Genomic DNA, 27,987 nt, shown 5'->3' with positions numbered 1-27,987 from the left:
AGACCCCTGTTTGAAAACCAAAAAACGATTTTGTGTTATGTGAACTCATCTGCACTAGCTGACTTTACAGACTACTATAAAACATTTGATTTATGCTATAGGACAAAAAGCTAAATATAAAGGAAGGTGAAGAAGTCTCGACCATGCTCATTAATGAAGGGAAGGTCCTAGTGAATGCTGCTGCTGCTCTTGCCCAAGATGTAAAGAACTCTACATCTGTAAGTTCTTAAGTTGTAATATCCCCTTTGACACTATCAGGTGTATTTTGCTATTGAAAAAAAAGAGAAAACCATTCTGTCGTGCAGAACCTGGAGGTCCACCAGGATGGGTTAATCCTATGGAGCACCAAATTGCGACACCACGTGGATGAGCTGGTGATGCAGATGTCTGTGAGAGGAGTGCTTGACCTGGTATACAGAGCCGAGGACCATGCCACCCAGTTCCAAAGACTTGCAGATGCACTAGAGAGGTGATAAACTCAAGAAATACGAAATCGGGAGAGATTTACAGTAGTGTCAAATTAATTTAAATAGGTAGTAGCTTAATCCACTAAAGGACTTCCCTGCCCGTGGCAGGGGAGTTGGACTAGATGGTCTTTTAAGGTTCCTTCCAACCCAAACCATTCTATGATTCTGTGATCTATTTTTATTCCCCATTTCATTTCAAGTGCTTTTTACTTTTAATGCAGTGTACCTTTCTTGGGGAGAGGGTTGATTAGTGTCACATTTCATGTGGCTGACTTACACAGTAACTAGCGAATTATTAAATGCCCAGTGGTATCATGGTATGGCTTGAAAAGCTTCTGGTCTGTGTATTAATACTTCTTGACAATTTATCTCTGAATCTCATCAAGAGGCTATTCTTACTATACCTCCATTATTGTTGCTTTCAAAGCACCTTGCAGAAATGAATGCATTGTAGTCTCAAATCTACTCAAATGCACTCTTAGAATTTGAAATTTGAGAAGTCATTCCAGTTAATTCAATGGAAATTAATCTTCTATCCCAGGAATCCTTCTAGGATTCTTGCTGTTTTGTCTTTTAAAGTCAGCAGATATGTGTTAAAAGTTAAATCATATCAGACTGGAAAATTTACAGGTATTTTAAGTTTGGGAACAGAAAATTTTGTTCTGCGTAACACTGAACAACTCTGCTGACTTTGCCACAGCCAGATAAATTCAGTAAAGCAAAATTTAATCCAGAATAGCTTTCAGATGCTTATAATTTCCTCCTAGGTTCTGTATTTCTCTATTTTGCCTTTAAGCTCCAGCTAGGAACCTGTTTCTGTTCTGTTCTGTTTAGGCGATGTGATGTGTTTGTTCTAAGTGACTAAGTGGCTTTATAAATTGAAAAACTGACCATAAACAAACAGGAACAAAAAGGGTGGGGGAAGGTTAAAGCCTTCTTTGAACTGATTTTTTCGGTTCAAAATAATGAACTTAAAGCCCCTTACGCAGCATAGGGCAAGGCGTGCTCATTTTTTCAGACTGCATCATGTATTCTAGAAAGATGTGCATGTTGTAACTGAGACATGGAACTTAGTGCTTGATTAAGATACTCTCATGAAAACAGAATTACTTGTTAATTCTCTATTTAGTGGCCTCTCTAAAGTAAGAAATGTGACTCTGAACACAACTGCTGCTGTCTACACCCACTCCAGTGTTAAAAGTGTGATTGAAAGAACAGAGGGTTTGGCAGATGATGCATCTAGAGTTGTGAATGGCCCCTTGGATTTAGTAAGTATCAATATTAGTATTTTAATTAGCATCTTTCCTTTTCTCATTTTGGAATATTTGTTCTAATTGTTTTTGCGCTTGCTGAAACTTGAGTCTTCTTGATGGAGGCATGTATGGCAGCCTGTCCTACCAACTAGTATGTACTGTATCCTGAATCTGTACTCCAAGGCAGTAATCGTACCAAACTTCATGTTCTGTTTACCTTGCTTTTCTCGCCGCCACAGTACCATTTTACCTTTTTTGTTTGCCTTTTTAATGTCTAATGCATGGTTAGCTGGACTGGACTTGATTCTATGGGTGTTTATATCAGTCATCTGATGCATTCCTGTAGAACTTAAGTTCCCAAACCTCTGGTGCTCCTTCCACCTTTGGAATTATTCAACCATCATTATTTGACCTGGAATTGGAATTGGAATTATTCAACCAATTATTTGACCTGTCCCTCTTCCATTTCCATCTAGGTATTACCAACCACAACTATTTTGCTTAGTTGAGGACATTTCATAACCAAATGTATGTTTGTGTCTCATCTGCCATCCCTCTGCCTTGCAAGATTATTAGGTTGTTATTGAAACAGTAGATTAAAAAGACCGGACTACTTACCAGTCTGACTTTATTACTTTCATATTATTCTATTTTACCTCTTTTATCTCTTTCTGCTTTTCCTGATTGTAAACCCAAGGAAGGAATGGGCTATGTTTTACAAGTGTCATGCACGTTATGCGTGGAGAAACAAATATGCGACAATGGATTTCCATGATAGTGATCAAAATAGTTGGCATTGTTTTGTGAGCTAGTATGTTATTTTATAGCACTCTGTCTTATTAGAACTTTGTACAGCATGAATCCTTCAGGGTACTTTTCCAGATTTTCCAGTTGGACAAATGGATTAAAAGAACACTTTAAAGATTGGGATTTTGAGATATCTCACTTTAAAGTGCTCAGTGCTGGGAATTTTGACTTAGGCCTGGAACTAGAATTACTGATGTTCTGAAAGGAACACTGAATCAGTAGCAGTGTTCAAACTATAATTTGGTAGGTTTTGTTTCACAGTCATCTTTTTTTTATTAACTCATGAAGAGATTCAATGTCACATTCTTGGACAAAAGATTGCAACTTGTATTTTTTTTTAATTGATGCTTAATAACGTAATAAATAGAATATCTCATAATGTTCAGTAACTTGAAGTAGACATCTGCAGATACTTAAATGTTTTCAGCTGAATTTCCATTTTTCATATGTGGCAAGTGATGTCTGTGTTTTTCAGCCAGAGGAGTCTCTCAGTCTTCTTGGAAAAGAAACTCTACTGCTTAGCTCCAAATTTCAGAATGAAGCTAAAAATCTGAAGAAAAAAAGTGATGGTCAGTTCTTTAGAGTTTAACATTTCTGCTTCTATTTCTTTTTCTATATCCTGTTTTGTGTTGGTTTTTTTTTTTTTTTAATGTGGGTTTTTTGTGTGTTTTTTTTTTTTTTTTCAAATGAGCATAGGCTAAGGTAAAATACTGCATATGACTATATATGACTATATACCTATTTTCATACAATTAAGATGAATGTATTATGGAGTCATGTAGTATTTTATTTTTTGGGTCAGAATATAATTTTTCTCTGTAAACATTTTAAAAATTGACCTTCAGTGTACCTCGTTTAACTCCAAGCAATGCTTTCTTTAAATGGCTGTTTTTCCAAATGTTATGAATTAAATCATTAAGGATTGTGCAGTAGACAAAGAACAAACATAATTAATTATTGAAGAAATCTATTAATCCAATTTTATCTAATACATGGTGGATTACAGAAGTATGTAGGATGATATATTTAAATCATAATAATTTTTACTTGTTCCTTCTACACAGCTGAAATACAGTAACAAGCTGAACCTTTTTTGTCTGTACAAAGTTCCTTTTAGCTGAGAGTCCCTCTATAAATTCCCCAATCCTTTGGTTTTCTTATTAACTCCAAAGATATCAGCAAGGCATTGGAGTCTGCACCGTGGAGGTTCAAAAGCATTTTGAACAGAGACTTTGTGTAGGAGCAGAGGCTGACCCAAAGGGAAATTTTGGACAAAACGGGACAGAAAGTGAATGTTTCAGAGAGATAAATTGTAACTATAAATTGGTTTTTGCTTTTAATATCAATGGCTTTACAAATATGTATACGTTTTATGTAATTCAGATAGACAGAATGCATACCTTTTTTGTTCCTTCTGTTCTATGTATTTTTGTTTCTAGTGAGAGGATTCTGCAAACAAATCACAAATAAATAAAAGAAAAACACTTCTTTGGCTCCTGTCAGATATCACAAAAAGTGAAGAACATCATAAAAATTATAAGAGTCCACAATCATGGAATCATTTTAATTTATTTGTAGCCTTTTCCTGACTATGTTTCTACCAATTCAGTCTGGCGGAATTAGCCAAAAAGGATAACTTTGTCTGGAATAGTGCCCACAGGAGCTTATCTGTGCATACTGCATTAATTTTGCATTCCTGTTTGTAAAATGCTCTTTCTGTTGAAAAAAACAGAAAAAGTTCCATTCATTAAATAAGCGCTTATTTTCCCTATACATAAGGTTTGTGTGGGTTGTATGGTATTTGTTTATGCATAGAAAAATCAGTTATTTCTTCCAACAGGCCTTTTATTTGGATTGAATGGGTTGAACAAAAAGGTAGAAAAGATTCAGGAAAGTACTAATAAAATTGTCAACCAGCTTAATGATTCCCTGTTGGTGCTAAGAGCATTGCCTAATGGTAAGTGAAATTTGTATTGACATTCTCGTTATTACAGAACCGTCTAGTACAATTGTAATAAAATCCTGTTCACTGTCTGATTGCAGAGACCTAGCAATAAACTATACTGGAGACTCATTTAACTCCCTCCCTTACAAGCAATATTTTCCATTTTTTTGGTAAACCCATGAAACATAACTGGGTTACCATATAAGGTCTGTAGTCTGATTCCCATTTCACACTGCTGTAAATCGGGGGGGGCTCTGAAAGCAATATAATTACACTGATATTAGATGAGAGTGAAGCCCTAGAATACTTAATCCCACATGGAGGGAAACTTATATATGGAACTGTGAGGTTTTGCTTTCTTTTGATAACTTGTTTCAAAATTGTTTATATTGCACTATGAATCTTATCATCTGCGTCTAAATGTTTTCTAGTTGTACATGCTGACTTCATTTAACTGATTAAAATGTACCTTCTGTGCTTTTTCCAAAACAAAAGAATTCCCTTTTAAAAAAAAGTCATTATTTTGGATAAAGGCAAGACCTAGAGTTCATGGAAACTAATAGAGAAAATGTCTTTGAAGTTGTGAATAAGAGGGTCTGAAATACTTTGCCAACCTTAATAATGCTTTTTTTTTTTTAAGGTAGAAAAACACTCATAAAGACCTCCTGCCTGGGTTGTTGGGTTGTGCTATATGTCCAGATTAGAATGCTAAGTCCAAAGCTTTAAAATACCTATTTTACAACTCAGGCTCTTAACTCACACTAAAGAGTGATATTAGTGATAAAGTTACACTGTATATTAATTGCAGGATGCTATCTAACATAAAGCTACACATTGAAAATTAAGGCATTATTAAAATCATAGGACTTGTCCTCCTTAATTCACAGCTCAAGATTGTTTGATTTCAGTTTTGTTGTTACATTTCGTGAAGTTTTTGTTTGGTTGGTTTGGTTTTGGGTTTTTTTATCTGAGCAGAGATTCATGGTGGTGTTGGCCTTGGTATAGGGTACCAGTGGTGAAAAAGCATCCCTGCAGGACTAAATCAGGCCTTTTGTGCCAGCTGCAGCATCTTCCCACTACTCTGGGCTCAGGGGGTATAAGGGGTAGGCTGAGATTGGGAGTGGTGCACTCACTATGTAAGTGATCATAGCCCAAAGCAAAGGGTGTAATAGACCTTCTGCCTCACCAGCTTTCTGTAAGATTCAAAACACAAGTCTTAGTCTAGAGACTTTGGGTGCCAACACTCATTCAGGGAACTTAAACACTATGAGCCCTGATGTATTCATATAATCTTCCTGTTCGGATAGGCAGAATCAAGTTCCCCATCACTGCATTCTGTTCAGAGCTGGTCATGAAAAATAGAACATTTTTCCTAGAATTCAAAACTTGGATTAATCAAGTCTTTTGATTAAAAGACTTGAAAATCTAAACTGATGAGCCTTAATTAAAATTGCTGCAAATTCTATTATTTTTATATATGTGTGTAATATATTTTATTATTACATACCTCTGTGTGTGTGTGTGTGTATGAACAAATATACATCTATAGCTATATCCATATCTGTATCACCAGCTTAGGAACATTTACCATGTTTTTTGTTTAGGGCCATAGCCCTGAACAAAAGTTTTAAGTTTCCAACTTAATAACTGGGCAAGAGGAGTTGTACCAGCCTCCTGGCACTCCAGTTTCACAGAAGGTAAACTTCCACTCTGTAAGCCATGATGCATTCAACAGCTAAGCAAAGTTAGATCACAGTAGGTCTTGATTTGGAGCTCCCCTCACAGACTGAAGAATACAAACAAACAAAAATATAACTTTTACTGTGAAAGGAATGTAACTGACAGCATTTCTAGTGTTTTGACTATGTTTCTAACTAACTGTGTTATGAAGCCAGGCATTTACTACTCCCAAGTATGTATGAAAGCTGTGAATTTTTTTTAACCTGGGAACTGTGTTTCAGATACAAGAAAATACATGCTTGAGGTGAAAGAGCTGGCTGTTTCTGCAAACACCAGTGCTGTGGTGGGTTTGAGTCACTTTGGGGATTTCAGTCAAAAGCTGCTGAATACTTCTTCTACATTGTCCCGAGTTAATGACACATTGAGGAAAACTAGTGAACTTATAACTGATTCATCAGAAGCTGGTAAGTTTGCTGCTTCATTGCTCTTTAGAAATGTCACTGCGTGCAGAAGCAGTACTAATATTAAATTTTAATAGGCATTAAATGTGAGTCTGATGGACTGAAAGTTTCTCCCTAATTCAATAACAATGTGGTAACTTTTTAAAAGACCTCTAGAGGAGTCACATGGGATACCCTTAAGTATGCATATTCCTTACTGCTATTTAAAATTGCTGAAAACAAAATGATCAGAAACAGGCCACCTTGGCTAAGTATTTTAGCAATGAACAGTATATTTCTCTTTCAACCTGCCTCAACATTTCATTTATGTTTTGGCAGCAATCACAGCTGAAAAACAAGTTAAAGAAGTTGAAGCACAAGCAAGTCTTTTATTGGATAGGCTGAAGCCTTTGAAAATGCTAGAGGAGAACCTGAACAGAAACCTGTCTGAAATTAAAGAGCTCATCAGCCAGGCCCGCAAGCAGGCAGCATCTGTAAGTTCCATCATCCCAGACTTAACTGGCTTCACTTTCACTTTTAGTAGGGAAGTTCTTTGAGATAAAGAGCCTAAAATCTACTGTCAAAATACCTGGTTGTTACGGAGTCTCGCTGAAGTCCAAGAGCACTGACTGTTGTTAAAAGCGTACTGGCAGGGCTGTTGGTACGTTTTGTAGTTTTACCTTCAAGCTTCTTATTGCATTTGTGAGTTTGTCAGAACAGCAAGGCAGTAATTTATTTACTATTTCCTTTTATTTCCTATGAAAATAATGAAATACAGTATGTTAGAAAGCAATCACAAGGATATTTTGGTGAGAAAGAAACAAGTGAGGGGATGGTGCTGTCATTCTTTTTAAGACAAGATGTTAATTTCTAAGCTTATTTTAGAGATTGATGTGGGGTGCCTCCATATAACATGAAGTATCATTACAAATTTTTTAACAAGAGTGTTGATTCTATCAATAAATTTGCCATCTATGCCCTGCCATGTCCATATGTTCTTTGCAAGAAGCTGCCAGGCATTCAGACTACTTTAAGACAAATAATATACTTGTTTTTAAATCTTTGCACCCCCCTTAAAGACAACAAAAGTGACTCAACTGTACTATGGACCTCATTAAACTGTGAGGGGAATATGAAAATTACTTTGCACTCAGTAATTTTTGGTATGCCTTTGGCTTTAGTATGGATATGTTACTGTAAGGTTTAGGGAGGTTTTGTTTTAAAAAATAAAAGGCTTTCAGTCCTTTCTGCAAATCTCCTTAATTATATGGTTATTTCTTCTCTTTCACAGTCTACTGAAGCTTAATGAATCCACTGCAGAAAAGAGGGTGTAGTATTTTCTGAAGTGTCATAAATCACAGAGTTTCCTGCCAGGGTGAAAAGAAGTATTAGCAAAATCCCTGTTTCCAATTTTGAGAGTTTGTTCTGTTGTTTTGTAAACTTTTCCTAGAGGAGAGAAACTGTAAATATCTGTGTCCATAAGCTTATGCACGCATGTGCTTTAGGTATTCAGTTGTTACAGGCTTATTCAATGAAGTTGATGAAGTTAAGGCTTTTCTGTTTTTTATACTACCAAGCTCCTTGGAGTTTGGCTGCATTTAGTTTGAATTGATGTCCTATCAGTATACTAGACAGTGTTCAAAGGAGTTAGTGGTATGACAACAGAAATATGAATTTCTCTACTTAATCTTAAGAAAGTTTAACTTGTAATATATTCACAAATGTATGTTTTGAATAATCCTGTAAACTGTGTTGTAAAACTTTGAAATAACCATAATTATTGCAGACTGTCTGCCTTTTAAATTTAAAAAAAAAATTTCTCTAAGCATAGACTAGAAATTATGTTTACTTTTTAAATTTCTGTATCTTTATTTTCTGATATTATTACAGTGGCTTTTACTGATATATGGGCTTCTGACCCAAGATTTATTGTTATTTTCTGAGGTATTTGAATGGTTTAATTTACTGGCTTCAAATCTCCCAATTGAATGAGTGAATTATGACAGATTTCATTCTTCTCTATTTCTGAATCTTTGAGAAGTGATACCTAGGACATTGCTAAGATCTAACCCAAGTAGCAATACTTAGATTACATGAAAGTATCTTAGCAAATGGCTTGCATTTGTTGGTCAGAAGCTAAGTACATATTCCAGAAATATGTGCTGTGTACACTGAGACTTGTTTAGATTCCATTTCCTCCTTTCCCCCCAGATTAAAGTTGCAGTATCAGCAGACAGAGATTGCATTCGTGCCTACCAACCCCAAATTTCATCTACGAATTACAACACCTTAACACTCAATGTGAAGACTGCTGAACCAGATAACCTCCTTTTCTACCTGGGTAGCAATGGAAAGGTACGTTTCTGGCATGCATTTACTGAAGGTGATGGTAGTCAAATGTTTCTTAAATGACCATATATATGTTTTTTTCCTATTTGACTTCAAATTAAGTATCCAAGTGAGGCCACTTGCAGACAAATGTGTTCACTAGGGGTGGAAATATTTTTGTGCATTAGATGATCCGAGAGATCCTCAAAGGTAAAGAATAAAAGGACCTTAGCATTGCCTCTTGGCCATGTCATGAAACTCTCCCTTCCTTTTCCATGCTGTGCATTAACCTCATGGAGTGTAAAACTCTATGTGATGCTTTCATACAGCATGCTGGAGTATATCAAGTGATTTGCATGGTATCATAGAGCAAGTATTTGATTTTGGCCCTCACGAGCATGGTACATCCACCCACTTCAGAAGGAGCATGATGGCTAACTGTCACATGGGCCTCCTCTTCCTTCCCTCTGTAATCCTAATAAATTAGGCTCCTTGTGGCACGCTATCATGTGACAGTACTTTTTCACAAACTGGTAGGTCAGTTCATATACACTCAGAAGTGCATATTTCTAAATGTATACATGCGTGTACATCATGTTTTTATATATCTATAAAGAAAACAGTCACCTACTTGTATATAAGCTGAGTTTTTTTGTTTCATTAAAAGTAAAAATGAGTAAAAATTTACTGGGCCCGATTTTGCTAAAAGTTAACTCCTGTAATATGGGATGTAGGGACATGAATCTGGAAAAACTTTCTCAGTGTTACATGTTAAAATACACAAAATGGTAACTACATGTTTGATGCCATGTATTAGAATAAGCCCTGCTGTTTTTCAGACAGACTTCCTTGCAGTGGAGATGCGACGTGGTAAGGTAGCTCTTCTTTGGGATTTGGGCTCTGGATCAACAAGAGTGGAATACCCTGATTTTCAAATTGACAACAACAAATGGCATAGAATACATGCAACCAGGTAATTAAAATGAGAATGGCATAAATGTTGGATAGGAAAATTGATTATGATTATTATTATTTTCTTAAAAAAAAAAAAAAAAAATTGAGATGGCTGTATTGTAGAAATGTCCAGCTACTTGAGTGAACTTGGCATGAACAACACAAATAATCTTCTGAGTTTTCCAGTGATAAGATTTTTCTTGTCCTTAAGAAGAGAAATCAATAGCATGTGTTGATTAAGCCTGGTGATTTCTAAAACTATTTATTAGTATTTGTACTTGGCAGGTTTGGAAAAACAGGTACACTCAGCATAGAGGAAATGAACTCCAGTAAGAAAACTTCATCTAAATCTGCATCCTCTCCGGGGACAGCCAGCATACTGGATGTTAACAAATCAACCCTAATGTTTATCGGAGGACTTGGAGGGCAAATCAAGGTTCAATTCTGAGATCAGCTTTCTGTAACATGTTTTTATCATGTTTGAGATATACTTTTGACTTTTAGAAATAATTGCATGAATTGGTTACTTCATCAAGAAATGCCTCGTACTCTAAACATAAAGCAAAAGTTCTATAAGGATGCTCTAGTATCCTGAAGTTAATTTTCCCTGGAAATGTTTGCATAAAGTGTTAACCAGGACAGGCTGTATGTGCTTGCATGATGCATAGACATTACACAATGAATTTGGTTTTCGTTTCCTTCTTCCATGGCTTCTTTTAGCTTGCCATTGTTATTCATGCCATGAGGCATGTAAGTAGGTCAAGGACATCGTTATTTTACTTTTTTACTTGCTGCAAAACTAATCTATTATGATTTAAATATAATTGTTAATAGTTATGCTGAAACGTGTTGTTCTTTTATTATAATTTATACCCAACAAAGAGTTCAAGGAAGACAGGCAAGCAAAAATTTGGCTGCATAATTTTCAAAGTACTTAACATTAATTGTATTAATGAGGTATTTCTTGTCTTACAGAAATCACCTGCTGTTAAGGTGACCCATTTTAAAGGGTGCATGGGAGAGGCATCCCTGAATGGCAAATCTATTGGTCTTTGGAACTACATGGAAAGAGAGGGCAAGTGCAATGGCTGTTTTGGAAGGTATTTTGTCTCACTCTCTTTTTTGTAACAGATTTAGAGTAATTTACATCTGTAATATATATTTCTGTGCTAGCTAAAAATAATGAACTCAGACAAATTGCAGTGTTTCATTGATCATTAACTTACAGTTCTGAACACGCTAATCTGAATGTGCCAGTTGTGTCAAATAATTTCATTGTATGGAATTTTATCAATTATTACTCAGTTTTTCACAGGAGTTCTATTGCTGTGGTCTATTTTGTGCGTTGAAAGTAGGGACTGCCAGTGAACCAAACTATTTTGCAATGTTTGCTTTCCAGTAATTTCCAGCGAGACAAATTTATTCTTTCCTAGGATAAGAAACAGTGTAAAGCACTCTTATAAAAAAAATCCATAGCAAAACTGTAGCCACTGAGCTTGCTACCATTATTGTAATCATTGTGAAAAAGGACTGCAGACTGTACTATTTTTAAGGAATTGAAATGAAATGTGCTTGACCATATTCCCTTTTGCAGAATGTTTCATGTACAAACAGCAGAGGGTGCTGCTTGATTGTACGAGATATTTTTTACAAGTATTATATTGCAGGGAAAGGGGCTAATGGAACATCTATTGTAAGTGCAATTACGCAAAGCATTTTGATAAATGGATGACATGTTTTAAGTAAGAGGGTGTATGTTGTAACAATTATTTTTTTTCCTTAAGAAATTGTTGAGTATTTTTCATACATCAGGGAAGAACATTTTTTATCTTGCATACATTCTTCCCAATGGCTAAATCATGTGTTGTGAGATTCTATAATGAAAGTGGCCTTTGGCTGGAATCCTTCAGTTATTCATAACATCAAGATTCAAGTCTCTTTCCACACTTTCTAATCATACTGCCTGGGGGCTGCACCAACTGATCTAACTTTTCTTATATTTTATACAAAAATTACTGGAAAAACACAAATCTTCAGTTAACATTTTTAACTCTGTTTTCTACTTCTGTAGCCCACAGGATGAGGACACTTCATTCCATTTTGATGGCAGTGGATACTCAGTTGTGGAGAAGGCACTCCGCTCAACAGTGACTCAGATAATAATATTTTTCAGTACATTTTCACCTAACGGGCTTCTTCTGTATCTTGCTTCAAATGGCACTGTAAGAAAATGGATCAGATTCTTAAGCTGTCAAAAAACATGTTTAGATCACTTGATGGTTTCTTGCTTTCTTCTTTGTTATTTTTCGGCTTATGTATATTAAAACAAGTTATTATCTCTAGTATAGATTGTCACCTGTGATTGATATGATAAGCCAAATGAGTAAAGGCAGGAACCCTAGAGATAACTCTTTAGAGCAAATATTCACATATACTAAGGGCAAAATTAACCAATGAAAAGAATTCTCCATAATTTATTTTAATTCTAGACTAAAATTAATGATTATTTAACTAAAGGCAAGAAAAAGAAACAGTAGGGATAGCTATCTAGTTTTATTCAATTGGAGGAACCTTTGCAGAATGTAAAATCTTTCGGAACTGAGCTTGCAGAAGGACAATATAATATTGAATAGACATATTGAAATAAATCCATAAGATGGGAATTCAGTAAACTGAAGTAAATTAAATAAAACTCCCTGCAATAGCAATATAACCTAGAGCCATCTCCAGACCTTCATTATCATGTCATGCAGTTTACCGCATACTTAGCTGGTGGTTTTCTTTTCCTGAAGGAGGACAAAGCTTTGTTTAGATACGGATTATTTCAGAGTCACTGCATTATTCATTTGCTTTGTTATGTATTCACTGCCTGAATACATTGCACAATGATATCTGACTTAAGTTTTACAGTGCAGGGCACTTCTAATACAATTCAGAAAGTCTTTTTTTACTGTGTGAAGAAGCTCTTTGCTTCGTGCAGAAAGAACATTGTAGTGTTTGATCATTATGCTAACAGACAATTCAAATTACTCTCGACTTCATCCAAAAAAAAGCAAATGTGACATTTGTTATTTAAACCTGCCTCTGCTGAGTAATCAAGCCTGATGGTGCATTTAAGTAAGAATAACAACAAAACAAAATGACGTCCTTGTGAGGTACATGTAATTTCATTTTCCTAAACATAGCAAAGATAAGTGCCTTGGGCCTAAGGAATAGTCTAGGTACAAGAGTTACCAAACCTTTTTCACACAGTAGCCCAAACCTGCCAAGGATACATCTTTTTGGAAGATTTTATTTCCAGGAATTTAATCTGTTGTTTGTTTGTTTTTTTTGTTTTTGTTCGTTCTTTTTTTTTTTTTCCTCCCAGAGAGATTTCTTGTCCCTTGAGCTTGTTGATGGCAAAGTGAGAGTGACTGTTGATCTAGGTTCAGGACCTCTTACTCTTACAACAGAAAATCGTTACAACAATGGAACATGGTATAAAATTTCATTCAGTCGGAACAAGAAACAAGGTAGGCTACAGTGAAAAAAACAGGTGTCTGCACATTTTAGAAATACAGATAGCTAAGATGGCCACAGGGAACATCACTGCAACCAAATTTGGTCACTTCCAATGCAGTTTCTTTAGCAGCCACACCTATGTCACTTTGCTTTTAGAAGGACAGCAGTGTAAATCTTGTGCTTGGTTTGGCACATCTTAGAAAGAGCAGGTAGTGCAGAAGCTGCCAGACAAAAACATATCAGTAGTCTTTAAAGAGTGAAAGATCTTTATCCAAGTCTGTATATCAGCGACCACGGTTTCTGTTCTGCATTTTAATAGTACCTAGTACAACAGTATTTGAGGCCTAAGTTTGGGAAGTAATGCATTACAAATAATACGTGTTAATAGCTATAACATGTATATATTTTCCTGCAGACTTCCCCAGATTTGGTTTTGTCAGAGAAGAATGAATGAGATTAACAGAATAGCTGGAAGTACAATAAATTAGTCATTCTATAAAGAAGATTGTCCATACATGTTTGAGTCAGTGAATACGTTTTCCTTTATTAGAGACAAGATTGCCAAAATGGAAGAATGTGTGTTCGTGTCCTTCTCCAGATCTTTACTCTCTTTTCTTGGCAGGAATTTTGGCAGTCATGGATGCGTATAATCTTAATTATAAAGAAACCAAGCAAGGATTATCTCCTGGGGTTGCCTCAGACCTGAATCGCTCTGATAAGGACCCAATCTTCATTGGAGGGCTGCCAAGATCAAGGACTGTGAGGTAAAGTGTCCTCTTGCTTTTCCCTTGCTGAGACTCTTGTAAGTAGAGGGAAACACTTCAACAAACTCTGCTATCTCCACTGAAATTAGTGAAAATCAGTGAAGTCTGAAATGTTGTTTTATGGCCATGTATACCACAGAATTATCTGTCCTTTGCCTTCAAACTCTAGTATGGTGCTTTTCACTGGTAGGTCTGACACAGATCAGAGACAATCTTCTGTTTTTCCCATCCATGGGTGATTTCCACGACAGCAGCTACCACGGCAGCTGCCCTCTCTTTCGGTCAGACTGCAGCAAACATTCAGCACTGCTGCCTGGAACAATACTCCTTTGATCTCTACCTGTGTGAGCCTTGTGTTTTCCAGCTGGCATTTATGGGCAGAACTGTGCTTTGGGATAAAAGTTCTACTTCGGAAAGGAATTCTTGTAATTCAGTTTTGAAACTTGAAACAGAGGAGAAACAACTGTGAACAGATCAACAAAAAACATTACAAACATATATCTTATAGCATGTCTTTAGTTTTTCCTTTTTATATTGCACATCCCTGCTGAACTTGTAAAGTCACATTTCTTCCAGTGGCTTCACTTTGAAAGGATAAACATGGCAAAAGAAAACCTAATTAAGCTCTCTACATACTCTTGACAATAAGGTAAATTCCAGGACAATATTGGTCTCTGCACAGTTATTGGAGAAGTGCAGACTTGTTAATCTTAGCTGGCATAGCAGCCTGTAAGGGATTATGGCAGGACAGCCTTAGATTTCTCTGACTTAAACCCGGAACCAAATTAGGCATCATCCAGACTTAAATGAAAAAGAATTGCTAGGTAGTAGAGAGCTACAGTTACCCTCTCACACAAAAGCCATTACATTTCAGCTGAATATTCATCTTAAAGCTTTAGAAAATGACCTGGCCTGGCAACACAGCACTACACACTTGTACGTTACCATCTGGGGACAATGTTATCTGACTCTCTTTAAGATCAGAATTGATATATGCTGAGAGTAAACCCCAAATTACCCCTGTTTTCACTTACGCTGGCCTGACTGCATTCTTTAAAATAGATCTCTTTTTCTTATTGAAGAGAACTTTAAATCTTTTCTCCCAGGAGATTCCAAATACTACTACTTGGTAAAAAAGCCTTGTTTTGTGTTTCAGGAAAGGTCTTAATAGTAGAATGTATGTGGGATGCATCAAGAATCTGGAAATATCCCGTTCAACCTTTGACTTGCTTAGAAATTCATATGGAGTAAGAAAAGGCTGTGTATTGGAGGTAAGAGACTTTTAGGTTTTGTGACCTGATCTTTATTGTTGTTGAACAATGAATAGTAATGTTTGTGAAAGAATATAGTGAGCTGAAATAAAAGTTCTAAAATAATCTAATCTATACTTGAAAAAAAATTTTTTTTTCTTGCTAGGCACTATGTAGGGACAAAGTCAGTAATTATTTCTCTTCCTCATAAAATAGCCTATTCGTAGTGTGAACATCTTGAACAACGGATATATTGAGTTGATACCTAAGTCCTTAAGCCCAGAATCAGAACTGATGGCAACTTTTGCTACAAAGAACAGCAGTGGTATCATCCTTGCTGGACTCAGCAGGGGACTGGAAAAGCGACGACGTAGACAAGCACATTTGGCAAGTACTGGAAACAAAGATGTTTTGGTTTTGCCATTTTTGTTTTCTAATATCAAGTCATGTTTTTATGACTGTAACTTTCAAAGAATGAGAAAGAAAAAATTATTCGGCTTAGAAAGGTCCAAATACAGAGGCTAGGTGGGAAACAGAGGGTAGTCATTGTAGGAGAGGGCAGGTAAAGGATCAGTTAGCAGAGACCTATTGTGGTTACTAGGACCCAGAATGCTTTCGCAACAAGGAGGAAAACTGCATATGAAATGCACCCAGAGTATTACTTTCCACTTTTGTTTTAGTCAGAAGTAGTTGCTGAAGGATTTGAGATGAACAGCTATCTTGTATCTGGTGGACTGTTTTGGAGCTCCTGGAATCTAAGGACAAAGTCTTAGTAGGAATACCTGCTCCTTCTTATTTACTTCCTCTAAGGGGAGGAGTAGGGTGGTGGTGGTATAAAAAAACTCCTGCATTTTAATCTGAATTTTTATCATGACCAGAGAAATTTCCAGCTTTCATGTTTTCTGTTAGAAGGCTTTGCACTCTGAGAGGTACTAATACATGTCTACTAGTCTTTGAGTTTTCTTTAAAAGTTTGTTTACAACAAAGTTGGAGGTAAATTTTTCCAAAGTATGTTCTATTTAAACACTGAATGAGTGACAGGAAATTGAGTTATAGTTAAAAATTAATCTTCTGATTAAATCCACAGCCCTTCTTTTCCATCATGCTGATTGATGGTCATCTTGCGGTGCATGTTAATGCTGGAGATAGAGCAAGTACTAGAAAAGTAATTCTTCAGTCTGCTAATGGAACATACAGTGATGGACAAGAACACTCTGTCATCTTAATCTGGAATAAGAGGTACATGGGACTGCAAACAGTACTACCTGTTTAATTACCGCATGCTGTTGTCAGTTCACTGCGTTCTCTGAGGAACTGCCTTTGCTAGCTCATTAGGTGGAATAATCAGGGCTGTGTTTTTATGCTGTGAATGGAGGTGTTCTGATTTACATGGTAATTGTATACAGCATACAGCCACTGATGAAGTTGTAGTTAAAAGCTCTCAAAATCTCTAGACAGCTTGGGCCACTTGAGTAAAGCACTAAATAGTATTAGAAAAAAATACAGCTATCAAAATAATTTTGAAAGATACCTATCAAAATAGTTTAGAAAGATATTTGGCAAAACTGTACATGTTAAACATTATCTAAAGAAGAAGGTCTTCTAGTTTTAAGACATTGAAAGGGTTATCAGAGTGATGGAATCTTTATTTCTTAGAACAGGACATTTTTGAGGCTGAAAGGAATGCTTTTCATTAGAAAATGAATGTCTAAGGCCCTTGTTGAATGTTTTCCCTACTTTATCTTTTTCAGGATCATAACTGTACAGGTGGATGAAAGTAACCCTGCAGAATTGAGGCTTGGTTCATCAGCAGAAATGAGCTCCATGAATATTTCCAACTTCTACGCTGGTGGCATTCCAGCAGGAGAGGGCATTTTAGGGCTAAAAATGGCTGGCTCCTTTCATGGCTGTATCAGCAATCTTATTTTTAACAAGGAGTAAGTCAGAGGGGTAGCTGCCTGGTTTTGGAAAACTCTGTATAGTAAATTTTAATTGTAGTTTATAATGTCTTTCATGACATTGTCCATTTGCCTGGTTTTTAACATAAGACAAGCATGATACTGATGATCTGGGTGTTAGGCAGAAAGTGGATATTACCAGCTACATTTCCATGTAGCATAAAAAATATCTTTAATGTGTATAGAGATGCTGCACAAAATGCAACTTTCTCTACTGTAGTTTCATCTGCATTCACAGACAGACCAATTTTCCAAGAATATTGTCTATTAATATTGTTCGATGGACAGATTATTTGCCACTTCTTAATCTTTTTGTCCCAGCATGCCACCTCTTTCCCTTTCTCCTGTTACTAGTGAAAGACCTTGTAAAATACTCTTCTTGTTCTTGGGAAATGTAGGGATTTGGGATTTCACCTCTTAAAATGTAGGTTTTTTAAAACACAGGCTTTTGTATTTCACCACTTCCATGAAGTATGAACATGTGGATATGGACAGCTGCTTTTTGTCAGAGAAGCCTAAACCAGCCATACAGCCAGAAGACATTGAGATTCAACCTGAACTTCAGGCTTTACCAGTTCCCCTGAGGCCTCTTACAGATACAAAAAAAGTATGTATTACAGCAAAGCTCTCTTGCCTCTTCTAGGGAGGTGTTCAACAGCAAGATGCATTTTAGCTTTGTGAATTTTCAAAATATGGACTATGTATATTTGCTTCATCTGTGGTATTGAAAGCTTCAATGAATGTGGATTTGAAATTATTATTTCTTATATAAAAACTGTGATATAAACCTTTGTAGCAGCCTGTTGGCCTTTTGTAGGGGAAATGTAGTTAGGTTTATCATTGTTCAGGTAGCAACACTAAAAAAGAAAAGAAAAAGTGGAGTGATAATCCCCCAGCAGAAGGACTTGACAGTAACTATTATCTTTAGTGTGTTCCTGCCAAAGTGGCTCTGTGCTAAGATTTGCATTAGCTGTGCAATTCAGCATTCACGTTTTCCTGGTCACACACATGCAGTCTTTGCTCTGTGTCAAAGAGGAGGCACAAACCATTCCAGAGACACACAATGTCTGAATGCAGCTTGCATGGCACCTGTTTCCTCTCACACAGTCCCGGTTCCCAAGAGAGAAGGCAGCATTACTTCTCTCCTTCTGCAGCTGCACATCTTTATAATGAAGTGTTTCCAAAGCATCCTGAAATAATTTTTCTGTGGCAACAGAAAGCAGGATTTTATACATTTCATACAACTGTGGCTATAAAAAGAAATAAGCTGTCCTTCTTAGAGCTAAAGTATAGCTTTGGCTCATACTCTGTTACTCAGCTCTCCATCTCCCAAATCATAACAAAAATGTGCATTCTCACTAAATGGGAAAATATTTCTACCAAGTCCATAAGATTTCCACACTGAAATTGTACTTTGTCTTCCAGCATTTGTTACCAAAAGGGCTATCAATTAAGACAAATGGTGAATGAATACTTCTCAAACTACAAACATTTCTCAGTAGAAAAGACCAGTGCTGTCCATGAGACATAGCTTAATCATTAGGACTAGTTCTTTCTGAGCCTAAATATAGCTCAGAATGATTGGGAGTTTAGCTAATTGATGTTGCTGTATACTTTGTGGTTATCATGTTGCTCAGTTTTGCTCCTTACAAAGTTCTGCATAGGCATATGGCTATTCAGCACTTGCTGGTCAGCACCTGATGCTATTCTCCTTAATAAAGTCCTTTCATTAACAGGTAGTTTGTGCAAAAGATGAGCTACCTGATCATGTTCAAGGTGCCCATCAGTTTGGACTTGCCAAAGGCAGCCACTTGACACTGCTCTTCAATCAGTATACTGTCAGGAAGAAGTGAGTATGTCCTGAATCACACATGCACACGGTGTGTTATCTTGTATTGAGCTACAAGAAGTGTGATGATGAGTTTAATGAATGATCACTGCATTACCAGCTTTGAACATGGCCCTCGCTCCAGGTTTCTGTGGGTTCCTCATGGAAGAGGTATCACGACCACCATAATGTAATGAATGTGTCTCTCCCAGGTTTGTGGTCATGAGTTTAACTCATGGTTGGAGTTCTGCACTTTTTTCCCCTCAGACTTAAGAGCCCCACTGTACTTTCTGTAAGTATTTTGATTTCTGTTTTCCACATACAGAGCTCAGCTGGTCCCTTCTCCTTTGACTGATGCAGATAACACCTCGCCCTCTCCTCTGGATTTTTTGCAATTGCACCTTCCATGTCTGCTTCACTCCCCAGGTCACTGAAGAAGCTAAGACTACTGAGAAGAATCATTCTGCTGAGTCTTAATATGTGATAGCCTCTCTGCCGCTCTTATTTGTTAGAGAGGCTCCCAACAAGGTCCCCAAAACACAGCCTGCAAGCCACTTGTGTATACTTCTTTCAACTCAGGAAGCCTCTGCAGGCATTGAGAAAAGAGCCTTTTTTGCTTCTAGCCCTTCTGTTGTAACTATTGAACATAAGGACATTGCAGAGGATTGATGCTGTGTAGTCTGAACCTAGCGTCTCCATAATAAACGGCTCAATCAGCTCCTCTACCTTTTAAGCCTCCCTCTGTTCTCGGTCTGCCCGTTATATCCCAGCAAGCCTGGCTGATAGTAACAGATGACATCACATTATCCTGGAATTCGTTCCTTTCTTGGGGCAATAGGCAAGCCTGCAGTCACAAACAGCTGAGCCTGTACCTCTTAAAGCCCAGCTCACTCTGTGACAAGCACTTTTTCTGTCTCTGACAGGTACAACACTGATTTCTATTATGGAATACATTATAGGTCATACTTTCTTAGAATCAGTGCAAATTCTACTCTTCTGGCCTTTGTAATAATAAATTTCCTTTCATAATAATAAATTGGTTGAGGATGTTCTCTGCCTCCAGAAAAGCTTTTTATCAATGCAGAAGAAATATCTTTCAGTAACACTGTATTTTTATTGTCTAGACTTTCTGTCCAGTTGAATCTCAGAACCTTTGCCTCCAGTGGCCTGATTTACTACATGGCTCACCAGAACCAGGTTGATTATGCAGCCCTACAGCTTCATGGGGGACAGCTCTATTTCTCATTTGATCTAGGCAAAGGAAAAGCAGTAGCTTTTCACCCTGCTGCTATCAGTGATGGAAAATGGCATACGGTAGGTAGTCACCAATCTTGTACTCCATTTTCTTTTCTGTGGAGTTACTGGGATAGTTTTTCCCTGCCTTTCCTGTATGCTTTCTGTGTTGCAAAGGCAGACAGGTTTTAACCCAATCATGAAACCATTCTGATAACTTGTGTTTGAGTATAATTATTTCCTTTTTAAATTCTCATTAGTTATGAATCAATTCCAGCATCCAACGACTCTCAAGTATCTCAGATTATTTAGAAATAAAATAGTTCACCAACTCTGTAATAATGGTCATCTTTACCAGAGAAGAACCCAACAGAGAGGTCTAAAAACTCTGACTTTTTCCACAGAGAGCTTTCCATGCATTATGTCATCAAAGACCTGCAGCTGAGTGTGTGACAGGGTGAAAGAGATTTGTGGGTGCAGAGTTTCTCCCACTTATCGCCTAATACCTGAGCATGTCATAGCAGCTAGTGCTAATAGGGAAGCAATTGCTTTCCTTTCCTTGGTTGATACAACATGAGAAAGGTAGACATTTGGAATGAATCGTGGCTGAACGGGAAGGACTTGGCATAAGGAGAGTTTGAGGAGAAATTATGGCTACAGCTTTCAGGTGTCACACAGCATTCAGGGCAAGACTCTGTGTCAGCCTATATTGGCCAGTTCCTCTGAGCAACTCACCTGCTGCTGGCTCTGGCTTTCTTGGTGAGAAATGACTGTGATGTCTGCATGAGTTTTAAAAGCAATTCTGACCACGTTACTTTTCCATAAGGCAGGTGAGGATGACAATATTTATCCTGCTAAGCTTCCCTTCCCTTGTCCATATGTGAAGCCTTAACTCCAGGAAGTGGCTTCTGTGGGACAAAGTGATCGATGACACAAAGTTGCCACCTCTGCTAGGTACCTTGGGAATTATCAGTGTGTTTGTTGTTTTTTGTTTTGTTTTGGTTTGGTTTTTTTCATATATAATCAGCAGAAGAAAAACCAGCAAAAGCTAACATAAAGAAAGCAAATGTGAACTTCTGTCAGAGAGAGATATCAGAGTTAAGCTCTGCTGCCTACCTTGAAAGGAAGAACACTCCAGCTGCATGTTTAAAATTAAATATACTCATGTAAAACTCATACTCCTATATCTCCTTTTTAAGATATGAACAGATTTCATATGAGAGCTGACCTACCTTTATTACTCAGGACATAAAAAAATGAGCTTGAACCTTTTTTTGGAGATTAAGGCTGAGTCACAGCACTTCACAGCTGGGGGTGATTATTGCAGTAGCTCTACAATCAATTTAAGCTAATATGCATTGCTGCCAAAAGAAGCACTTCGTTCTCTGTTATCTGCTCATATCACCCTGCTACTGTACCACTTTGTCCCCTTACCAGCCCAGATGTTCATGAAACCTCATGTTGAACCTGGTCAGGATTCTGAGTGGGGCTAAAAGTAACCAGGGAAAAATAAATGGCTAGTTGACTTCAAATAAAGTCCCTCATTTGCATGTAAGTAATTGCTTTAGCGCAAGGAAGGCATAGGGGCATGAATAAACAAGATGGACAGAACTGGAAAGCTTTTTGGTCATAGCAAATTCAGCACTGCCCATCATAAAATTCCAGCGTAGGAGTGTGCACTTCAGAGAGCTCAGATGGCTCAGTTGGTGGGCAGCACAATAATTGCAGAAGACCAGCACAATACTCCCATCTTCAAACTCAGTGATGTAGTCGTATCCTAAGGCAATAAACTACTGGTTTTAAATAATGATTGTTAAGACACTGAAAAACTTATACAGGACAACATGCAATCACTGTGAGCCCTTGGGGAGGCAAGGAAGCAGTTTAGCTGCTCAGTTACGTTCTGAAATGGCCTCAGCCTCACAATGAATTTCAAGAGGATGCCTCAGTACAGTATGTCAAACCAATTAGATTGCTTTAGACCACTAAAAAAATTGTCTTGCTTTCTTCGATGGCAAATGATGACTAGGTAACTGATTCAGTTTACTGATTGGTGTCTGCATGCTCTCATTTTTTCCAGATAAAGACGGAATACATTAAAAGAAAAGGTATAATCACTGTGGACGGACAGGAAACGGTAGCAGTCAGTGCTCTGGGAGATGGTAGCACTTTGGATGTGGAGGGGAAGCTCTACGTAGGAGGACTGCCCTTAGACTATGTGCCGAAGAATCTTGGGAATGTAAGGAGGTTTGGGGTGGTGGGGCATCTCTGACATTTTGCAATACTAGAATGAGTATACTGCATCAAACCCATCTAATTCAGTATCCTGTCTCTGACAGGCAAAAAAGAAGTACTTAGGGAAAGAAACAGCAAAGAAAGTAATGACCCTTTACCAGATAAATCTTTCCAGCTTTCTATGGCTTAGCGACTCTAGCTAGAGCTTGTATCCTTGTGTTTTAGTAATAGCCCTTAATAGATTTTTTTCTTCTATCAATCTCTCTGTTAAAAATGGATAAAGAAGATAAATTCCTGTGTTGCGTAGTATAAGACAAAAATATGACCTAGAATTTCAGACATCTTGGTACCTCAGTCCCATTGCATTCAAATAGGAATTAGGTGCCTTAAATATCTGTGAAAGGCTGAGTTTAGCTGTCTGAGATTAAAACGTACTTCATATATATACGCTTTTAGAGGGTAGGTTTTTGTCGCCTTCCTCCTTGTGCAGCACATTATCTCAGGGAGGATTCTGGTGATGATAATCTTTCTCAATTACTGGGCATACTTTCTTCACCCATGCTTTTTTAATTGGATAATGGGGCTAACAAATATTTTAATACTTTAAATCTGCAATTGCTGAAAATAATAATAGCGAGAAATTCTAATGAACCTTTTTGTTGGATAGAACGCTCGTGATCTATAGTTGCAGAATGTCATACAAGATATTGATTTACTTGGTAATTTGCTGAAGCATGTTTGGAATGTCTTCAACTGTTGGGCGTATCCCTGCTCACATTCAAGCAAATACAATTCTTTCTATATGTTATAGAGACTATATATTGTTTCTAAACAATATTTATTTTGACTCTAAGACATTAAGTACATTTGTAGCCTTATATAAGTATATGTAATAATAGAAATGTCATTACATAAATATTTTAGATCCTGCTGTGTTTTGTTCAGAGAATTTTTTTATTTACAATAACATCAGATGAATCACTAAGAGAGCATTGCAGCAGTTTGTATTACATGTGAACTCTTATATTTCAATATGCTTAGGTGACTCACAGTATTCCTGCCTGCATTGGTAGCATGACAATTAATAGCAAACAACTGGACAACGAGAGCCCTGTCTCCATCTTTGCTGTGAATAAATGCTATGTAACAGTGCAGGATGGTACTTTCTTTGATGGGAGCGGCTTTGCTGCTCTTGGTAAGTGTCGTTAAATGAAAGTGGTACCTTACTGAATTAATGTTAATGAAAATGTACTCTTATTAGGTCTTGCTGGAACTGTGTGTAATTAGTTGACTCCTTACACAAAGAGTGCATACCCTACATATGTATTTCTAACTGAGTCCCTTTACTCCATACGTCCAAAAGTGGCCATTTCTGCAAAGGGCTGTCTTCCACAAATGAAAGAGCTAATGATTATAGTACTGGGAAAGAAATGAACTACCTCTTTCTTCAGCTAAGAATATCCATGTTCGTGATGTTAAGTTAAGGTCTGTTAAAGGGTATGGAGACAAAAGATGTAGGGGACTTGTGAAGTAATGTGAAGGATTACATTTGTGCTCTTTACTGTTTCTTACAAATGAGATGGAATGTATTAAATCTAAATTAATGAAAGAAAACTTATTTGGGAATTTATCTTTTCCATTACAAAATGTGAATTATGACTTTGGAAAACTTTCTGAGGTTCCGCAAGGTCATATCCCAGCAGGGTAATTAACAAGCTTCTTAGGCCTTTTAATGACAATGTATGTATTCTGCTTTGTACTGTGGGTTACGAGTCTTCTGTTAGAAGCTTATAACTTCTTTCCAGTCAGAGAAGGTTACAAAGTCCGGTCTGATGTGAACATCACACTGGAGTTTCGTACGACAGCAGTGCATGGCATTCTCCTCGGGGTCAGCAGTGCTAAGGTTGATGCCGTTGGACTGGAAATTGTAAATGGCAAGGTAGGCTGCCCTGTTCTGGCACACTCATTTCACAAAGCTTGCTTAAAACTGGGAGGCTAGAACTGTTAGGTAGCACTAAATAGACACCAGTGAAATGCGTTGGAGGCAAAATGTCTGAACCAAATCCCCACAGAACTAGTATGGGACAGACATTCAGTCTTAAGGTTTCTAATCATCATCATCTGATAAAATGTGAGATTAGCAGAAGCCACTGGAACTTTTTTGCCTTTTTAATTAGTGAAATTTATGTTAGTCTGCAGCCACTGTGACCTCCTGTACTACATACCTTGTGTGTTAGACCAAACATATACCTTTCTTGTAGCTTAATACTTTTTCGGCCATAGAGCTACACTTGTCCTTGATAAACATATTATTGCATGTATAAAGCACTATGTTTTGTAATCTCTTCAATATTCACGAGCAATTAACTCACTCTCTACTTCTACTGGCCATTATGTGCCATAAACCTTTTAACAATCAATACATAGTTCTCCACTCATCTCCTGCATAAAAAATGGATACACGATTGCTCTTAAGTATTTCCTTTTCTCAGAAATAGCTCATTTTTTATTCAAAACTTCCTAGCTAGAGACAGTGTTAAATATTACTGTTTCTGTGGGACATACTTTCTCAGTTAATATTTGCATATTAATCCTCACCACAAAGTTGAGGAAATATCAACTGCTTTGAAAAATAAATACATGAAATAAATCAATACATGTACTGGCAACGACAAGTGCTTTCAGTCCATTCTCTTTCTCTTCAGTTAAATACAGTGGATCTTCTTTCAGATCTGAAGTCTCAGCTTCTGTGAGAAAATTACTTGATTTGTATTTATAAGAAACATTGAAATCTTAAGTGAAGTATACCAAACTAACCCAACGGACCATTGCATGGATAGATCTAAGTCTTTTAGATTTTAAAGATACTTCAATAAGGATACACTCGATCCGTCAAAGTAAACATTAGCTTTGCATAATTACCAAACATTAAAATGGAAGTCTCTGCACCAGCATGATTGTGCTTTTATCTAGGCAAATTAGTTCATGTATTCTTACTTTATATCTTTATTGGCATCTGGCTGTTTGTACAGGTTTTATTCCATGTCAACAATGGAGCTGGCAGAATAACAGCTACCTATGAACCAAGAGGCACAAATAGTTTATGTGATGGAAAATGGCACAAGCTTCAAGCAAACAAAAGCAAACATCGCATTTCGCTGATAATTGATGGGAATTTGGTTCAAACTGATAATCCCTACATCCAGTCAACATCTGCAGATACAAACAATCCCATTTATGTTGGAGGCTATCCTGGTAGGTACAATAATATTTCTCTTCCCTTCTCTCCCACCTGCTCTCACTCTCTCTCATAAGAATGACTCTTAACACATGTGACTCCTCCCTCCCTCCCTTGTTCTCTCTCTCTCTCTCTCTTTTTGATTAATGAAGTTCATGATTGAGTTATAAATCAGTTACCATTTTCCACATTGTTGCTGGAATCACAGCATATTAATATTTGTGTATACTGTCTTTGTGGAGGACTGCATTTAGCTGTTGAGTGTGTTGGTAAGATCAACTGAACTCATATCACTTTCCTACCAAACCTGCTCCTTAGTTTCTGAGAAGGATTTCCTCCACATGGTTTGTCTTTCACAGTCTCTCTCAGATTTTACAACGTCTCTGCCTGTGTATGTTGAGGTATGGTTCTCTTACAGTCAAATTCATATTAAGGCTCTCCTTTACAATCATATAAGTAATGTTTCTGTAGTACTCTTTGCTTTATTTTTGCTAATGTTTTGTGTCAGGGGCTGCGCAGGCAGAAGTCAAGCTGCTGCAGATGAACATATATTTCCCCTGTTCTGTGCAAATTCCCTGTCAATCATACTACGATGGTAATAAAAAAGATAGTAACACAAAAAGTATATAATTGAATTACTTTTCAATTAAGTTGTGCAACTCATTAGTTGATAATTTGAGCCAAGACAACGTATTCATTAAGAGGATTGAATTTTGAACATCATGAGTTTGGCCTTTTCGCAGGCATGCTTTTTAATGAACACATCAGTACTGAGAGTGAGTAGGCTTCGTATGGTTTTGAATATCTTATTCTTTTAAACATAGCATAAAATGCCCATATATGTTTGTCTCCAAAACAGCTGTTATAGTTTATCAATTCAGATATTCCATTTGTGTGAAAACAGAGTGATGAGGTCTGAAGGGCAAACTCAGCTTTTAAATATTTGGAAAGCTTTAGGGATAATAGCTTGCAATGTTACAGAGCCTTCTGTTGGACAAGGTTTTGGTGCTTTATGAAAAATGAATTAATGCTAATTAATCAGATCTTTATTAATATTTGGTCTTCCTTGAATACCGGAGTGTGGCCTTATCAGCATCTTGTGAAACTTTTTTTTTTTTTTTTTTAAATAAGGTAATGTGATACTGGTTGTTCTTTCAGTGCTCCATCTGAAAAGATTAGGGTTCATAGAGAAGAGAGAAATTCTTCAGTTTAGTTGAGTACTGCAGAAGTGGAATGAATTGTTTCACAGGTTGTATGGAAAAAAAGAGTTTGACTCTACCAACATCATGTTTTGGTTTGCCAATGGAGTCCATGACTCTGTAGAGCTCAGATGTTGCTTCATATTCTGCCAGTTTCAATTTTAACTTGGAAGACACCTATGTAGAGAGGCTTTCTCCTCTCTTTTCCCCTCTCTTTTCCCCTGGAACAAATTATTTCTGCAAACTCTGCACAAGTTATCCCAGTGCATGGCTTATCCTTGAAGGCAGCAGTGACTGTCCATGGTAGGATGTCCCAGATCATACAAACCTAAATGGAACTTGGTGCTTCTCAGGTGGTGGTTTAATCTCTCATTTGGGATGGAGGGGAAGCAGTTGAAAAATAACCCGGATCTTTGTATTGTTTCAATTCACTGGAACTATATTTTACATATTTCACTTTTGTTTTTCAGCTGATGTGAAGCAAAACTGCCTCACAAGCAAGAGCTCATTCCATGGCTGTTTGAGGAACCTCATGTTGACCAAGGGCCAACAGGCAGAATTGTTTGACTTCAGCAGAGCTTTTGACCTGCGTGGAGTCTTTCCTCATTCCTGCCCTGGGGCTGAGCCCTGAACTGCAGCAAAGCCTATCTGGACTGAGAGAGGGTTTTTTGTTGATCTGTTATTTTTCATTCTCATTTCATAATGAAAAGAAGAATTGGTGAGAGCCTGCATGTCTTTGATTTTCTGATTGTTTTCCAACTCAGGTCATTTATTTTTTTTAGTCAGAAGCTCTATGTCTGCATTTTAACTAAACGGTTTTAAACAACAAATACCTCTACTACAATGTTAGTGGCATTAATTGGGTATTTTTCTTTTGGAAATTTTTATTAATCAGTGTTTACAGTAT

At 37.1% G+C, this 27,987-nt stretch overlaps 1 protein-coding gene across 1 annotated transcript in view; it reads left to right on the top strand.

Annotated features, from left to right (window-relative positions):
• LAMA1 (laminin subunit alpha 1) overlaps positions 1-27,711 on the top strand; it is a gene marked incomplete at both ends in the record, with an annotated part of 106,597 nt that extends 78,886 nt beyond the window's left edge. Inside the window, 26 exons of the mRNA XM_082329035.1 lie at positions 102-218; positions 306-469; positions 1,597-1,735; positions 3,003-3,096; positions 4,368-4,484; positions 6,434-6,616; positions 6,932-7,086; positions 8,804-8,947; positions 9,760-9,893; positions 10,160-10,310; positions 10,850-10,974; positions 11,946-12,096; positions 13,242-13,386; positions 13,998-14,139; positions 15,296-15,410; positions 15,606-15,776; positions 16,477-16,628; positions 17,141-17,326; positions 17,792-17,954; positions 19,084-19,196; positions 20,300-20,489; positions 22,489-22,647; positions 23,685-23,838; positions 24,449-24,582; positions 25,676-25,898; positions 27,551-27,711. Coding sequence (XP_082185161.1) covers positions 102-218; positions 306-469; positions 1,597-1,735; positions 3,003-3,096; positions 4,368-4,484; positions 6,434-6,616; positions 6,932-7,086; positions 8,804-8,947; positions 9,760-9,893; positions 10,160-10,310; positions 10,850-10,974; positions 11,946-12,096; positions 13,242-13,386; positions 13,998-14,139; positions 15,296-15,410; positions 15,606-15,776; positions 16,477-16,628; positions 17,141-17,326; positions 17,792-17,954; positions 19,084-19,196; positions 20,300-20,489; positions 22,489-22,647; positions 23,685-23,838; positions 24,449-24,582; positions 25,676-25,898; positions 27,551-27,711 — 3,882 coding nt within the window. The remainder of the gene's footprint in view (positions 1-101; positions 219-305; positions 470-1,596; positions 1,736-3,002; positions 3,097-4,367; positions 4,485-6,433; positions 6,617-6,931; positions 7,087-8,803; positions 8,948-9,759; positions 9,894-10,159; positions 10,311-10,849; positions 10,975-11,945; positions 12,097-13,241; positions 13,387-13,997; positions 14,140-15,295; positions 15,411-15,605; positions 15,777-16,476; positions 16,629-17,140; positions 17,327-17,791; positions 17,955-19,083; positions 19,197-20,299; positions 20,490-22,488; positions 22,648-23,684; positions 23,839-24,448; positions 24,583-25,675; positions 25,899-27,550) is intronic.
• Between the last annotated feature and the right edge of the window lie 276 nt (positions 27,712-27,987).

Source organism: Platalea leucorodia, assembly GCF_965183815.1.
Source record: "Platalea leucorodia genome assembly, chromosome: 1".
Taxonomy (NCBI): Eukaryota; Metazoa; Chordata; class Aves; order Pelecaniformes; family Threskiornithidae; genus Platalea; species Platalea leucorodia.
Note: the sequence above shows the minus strand (reverse complement) of the source record. Positions and strands in the feature narration are given on the sequence as shown.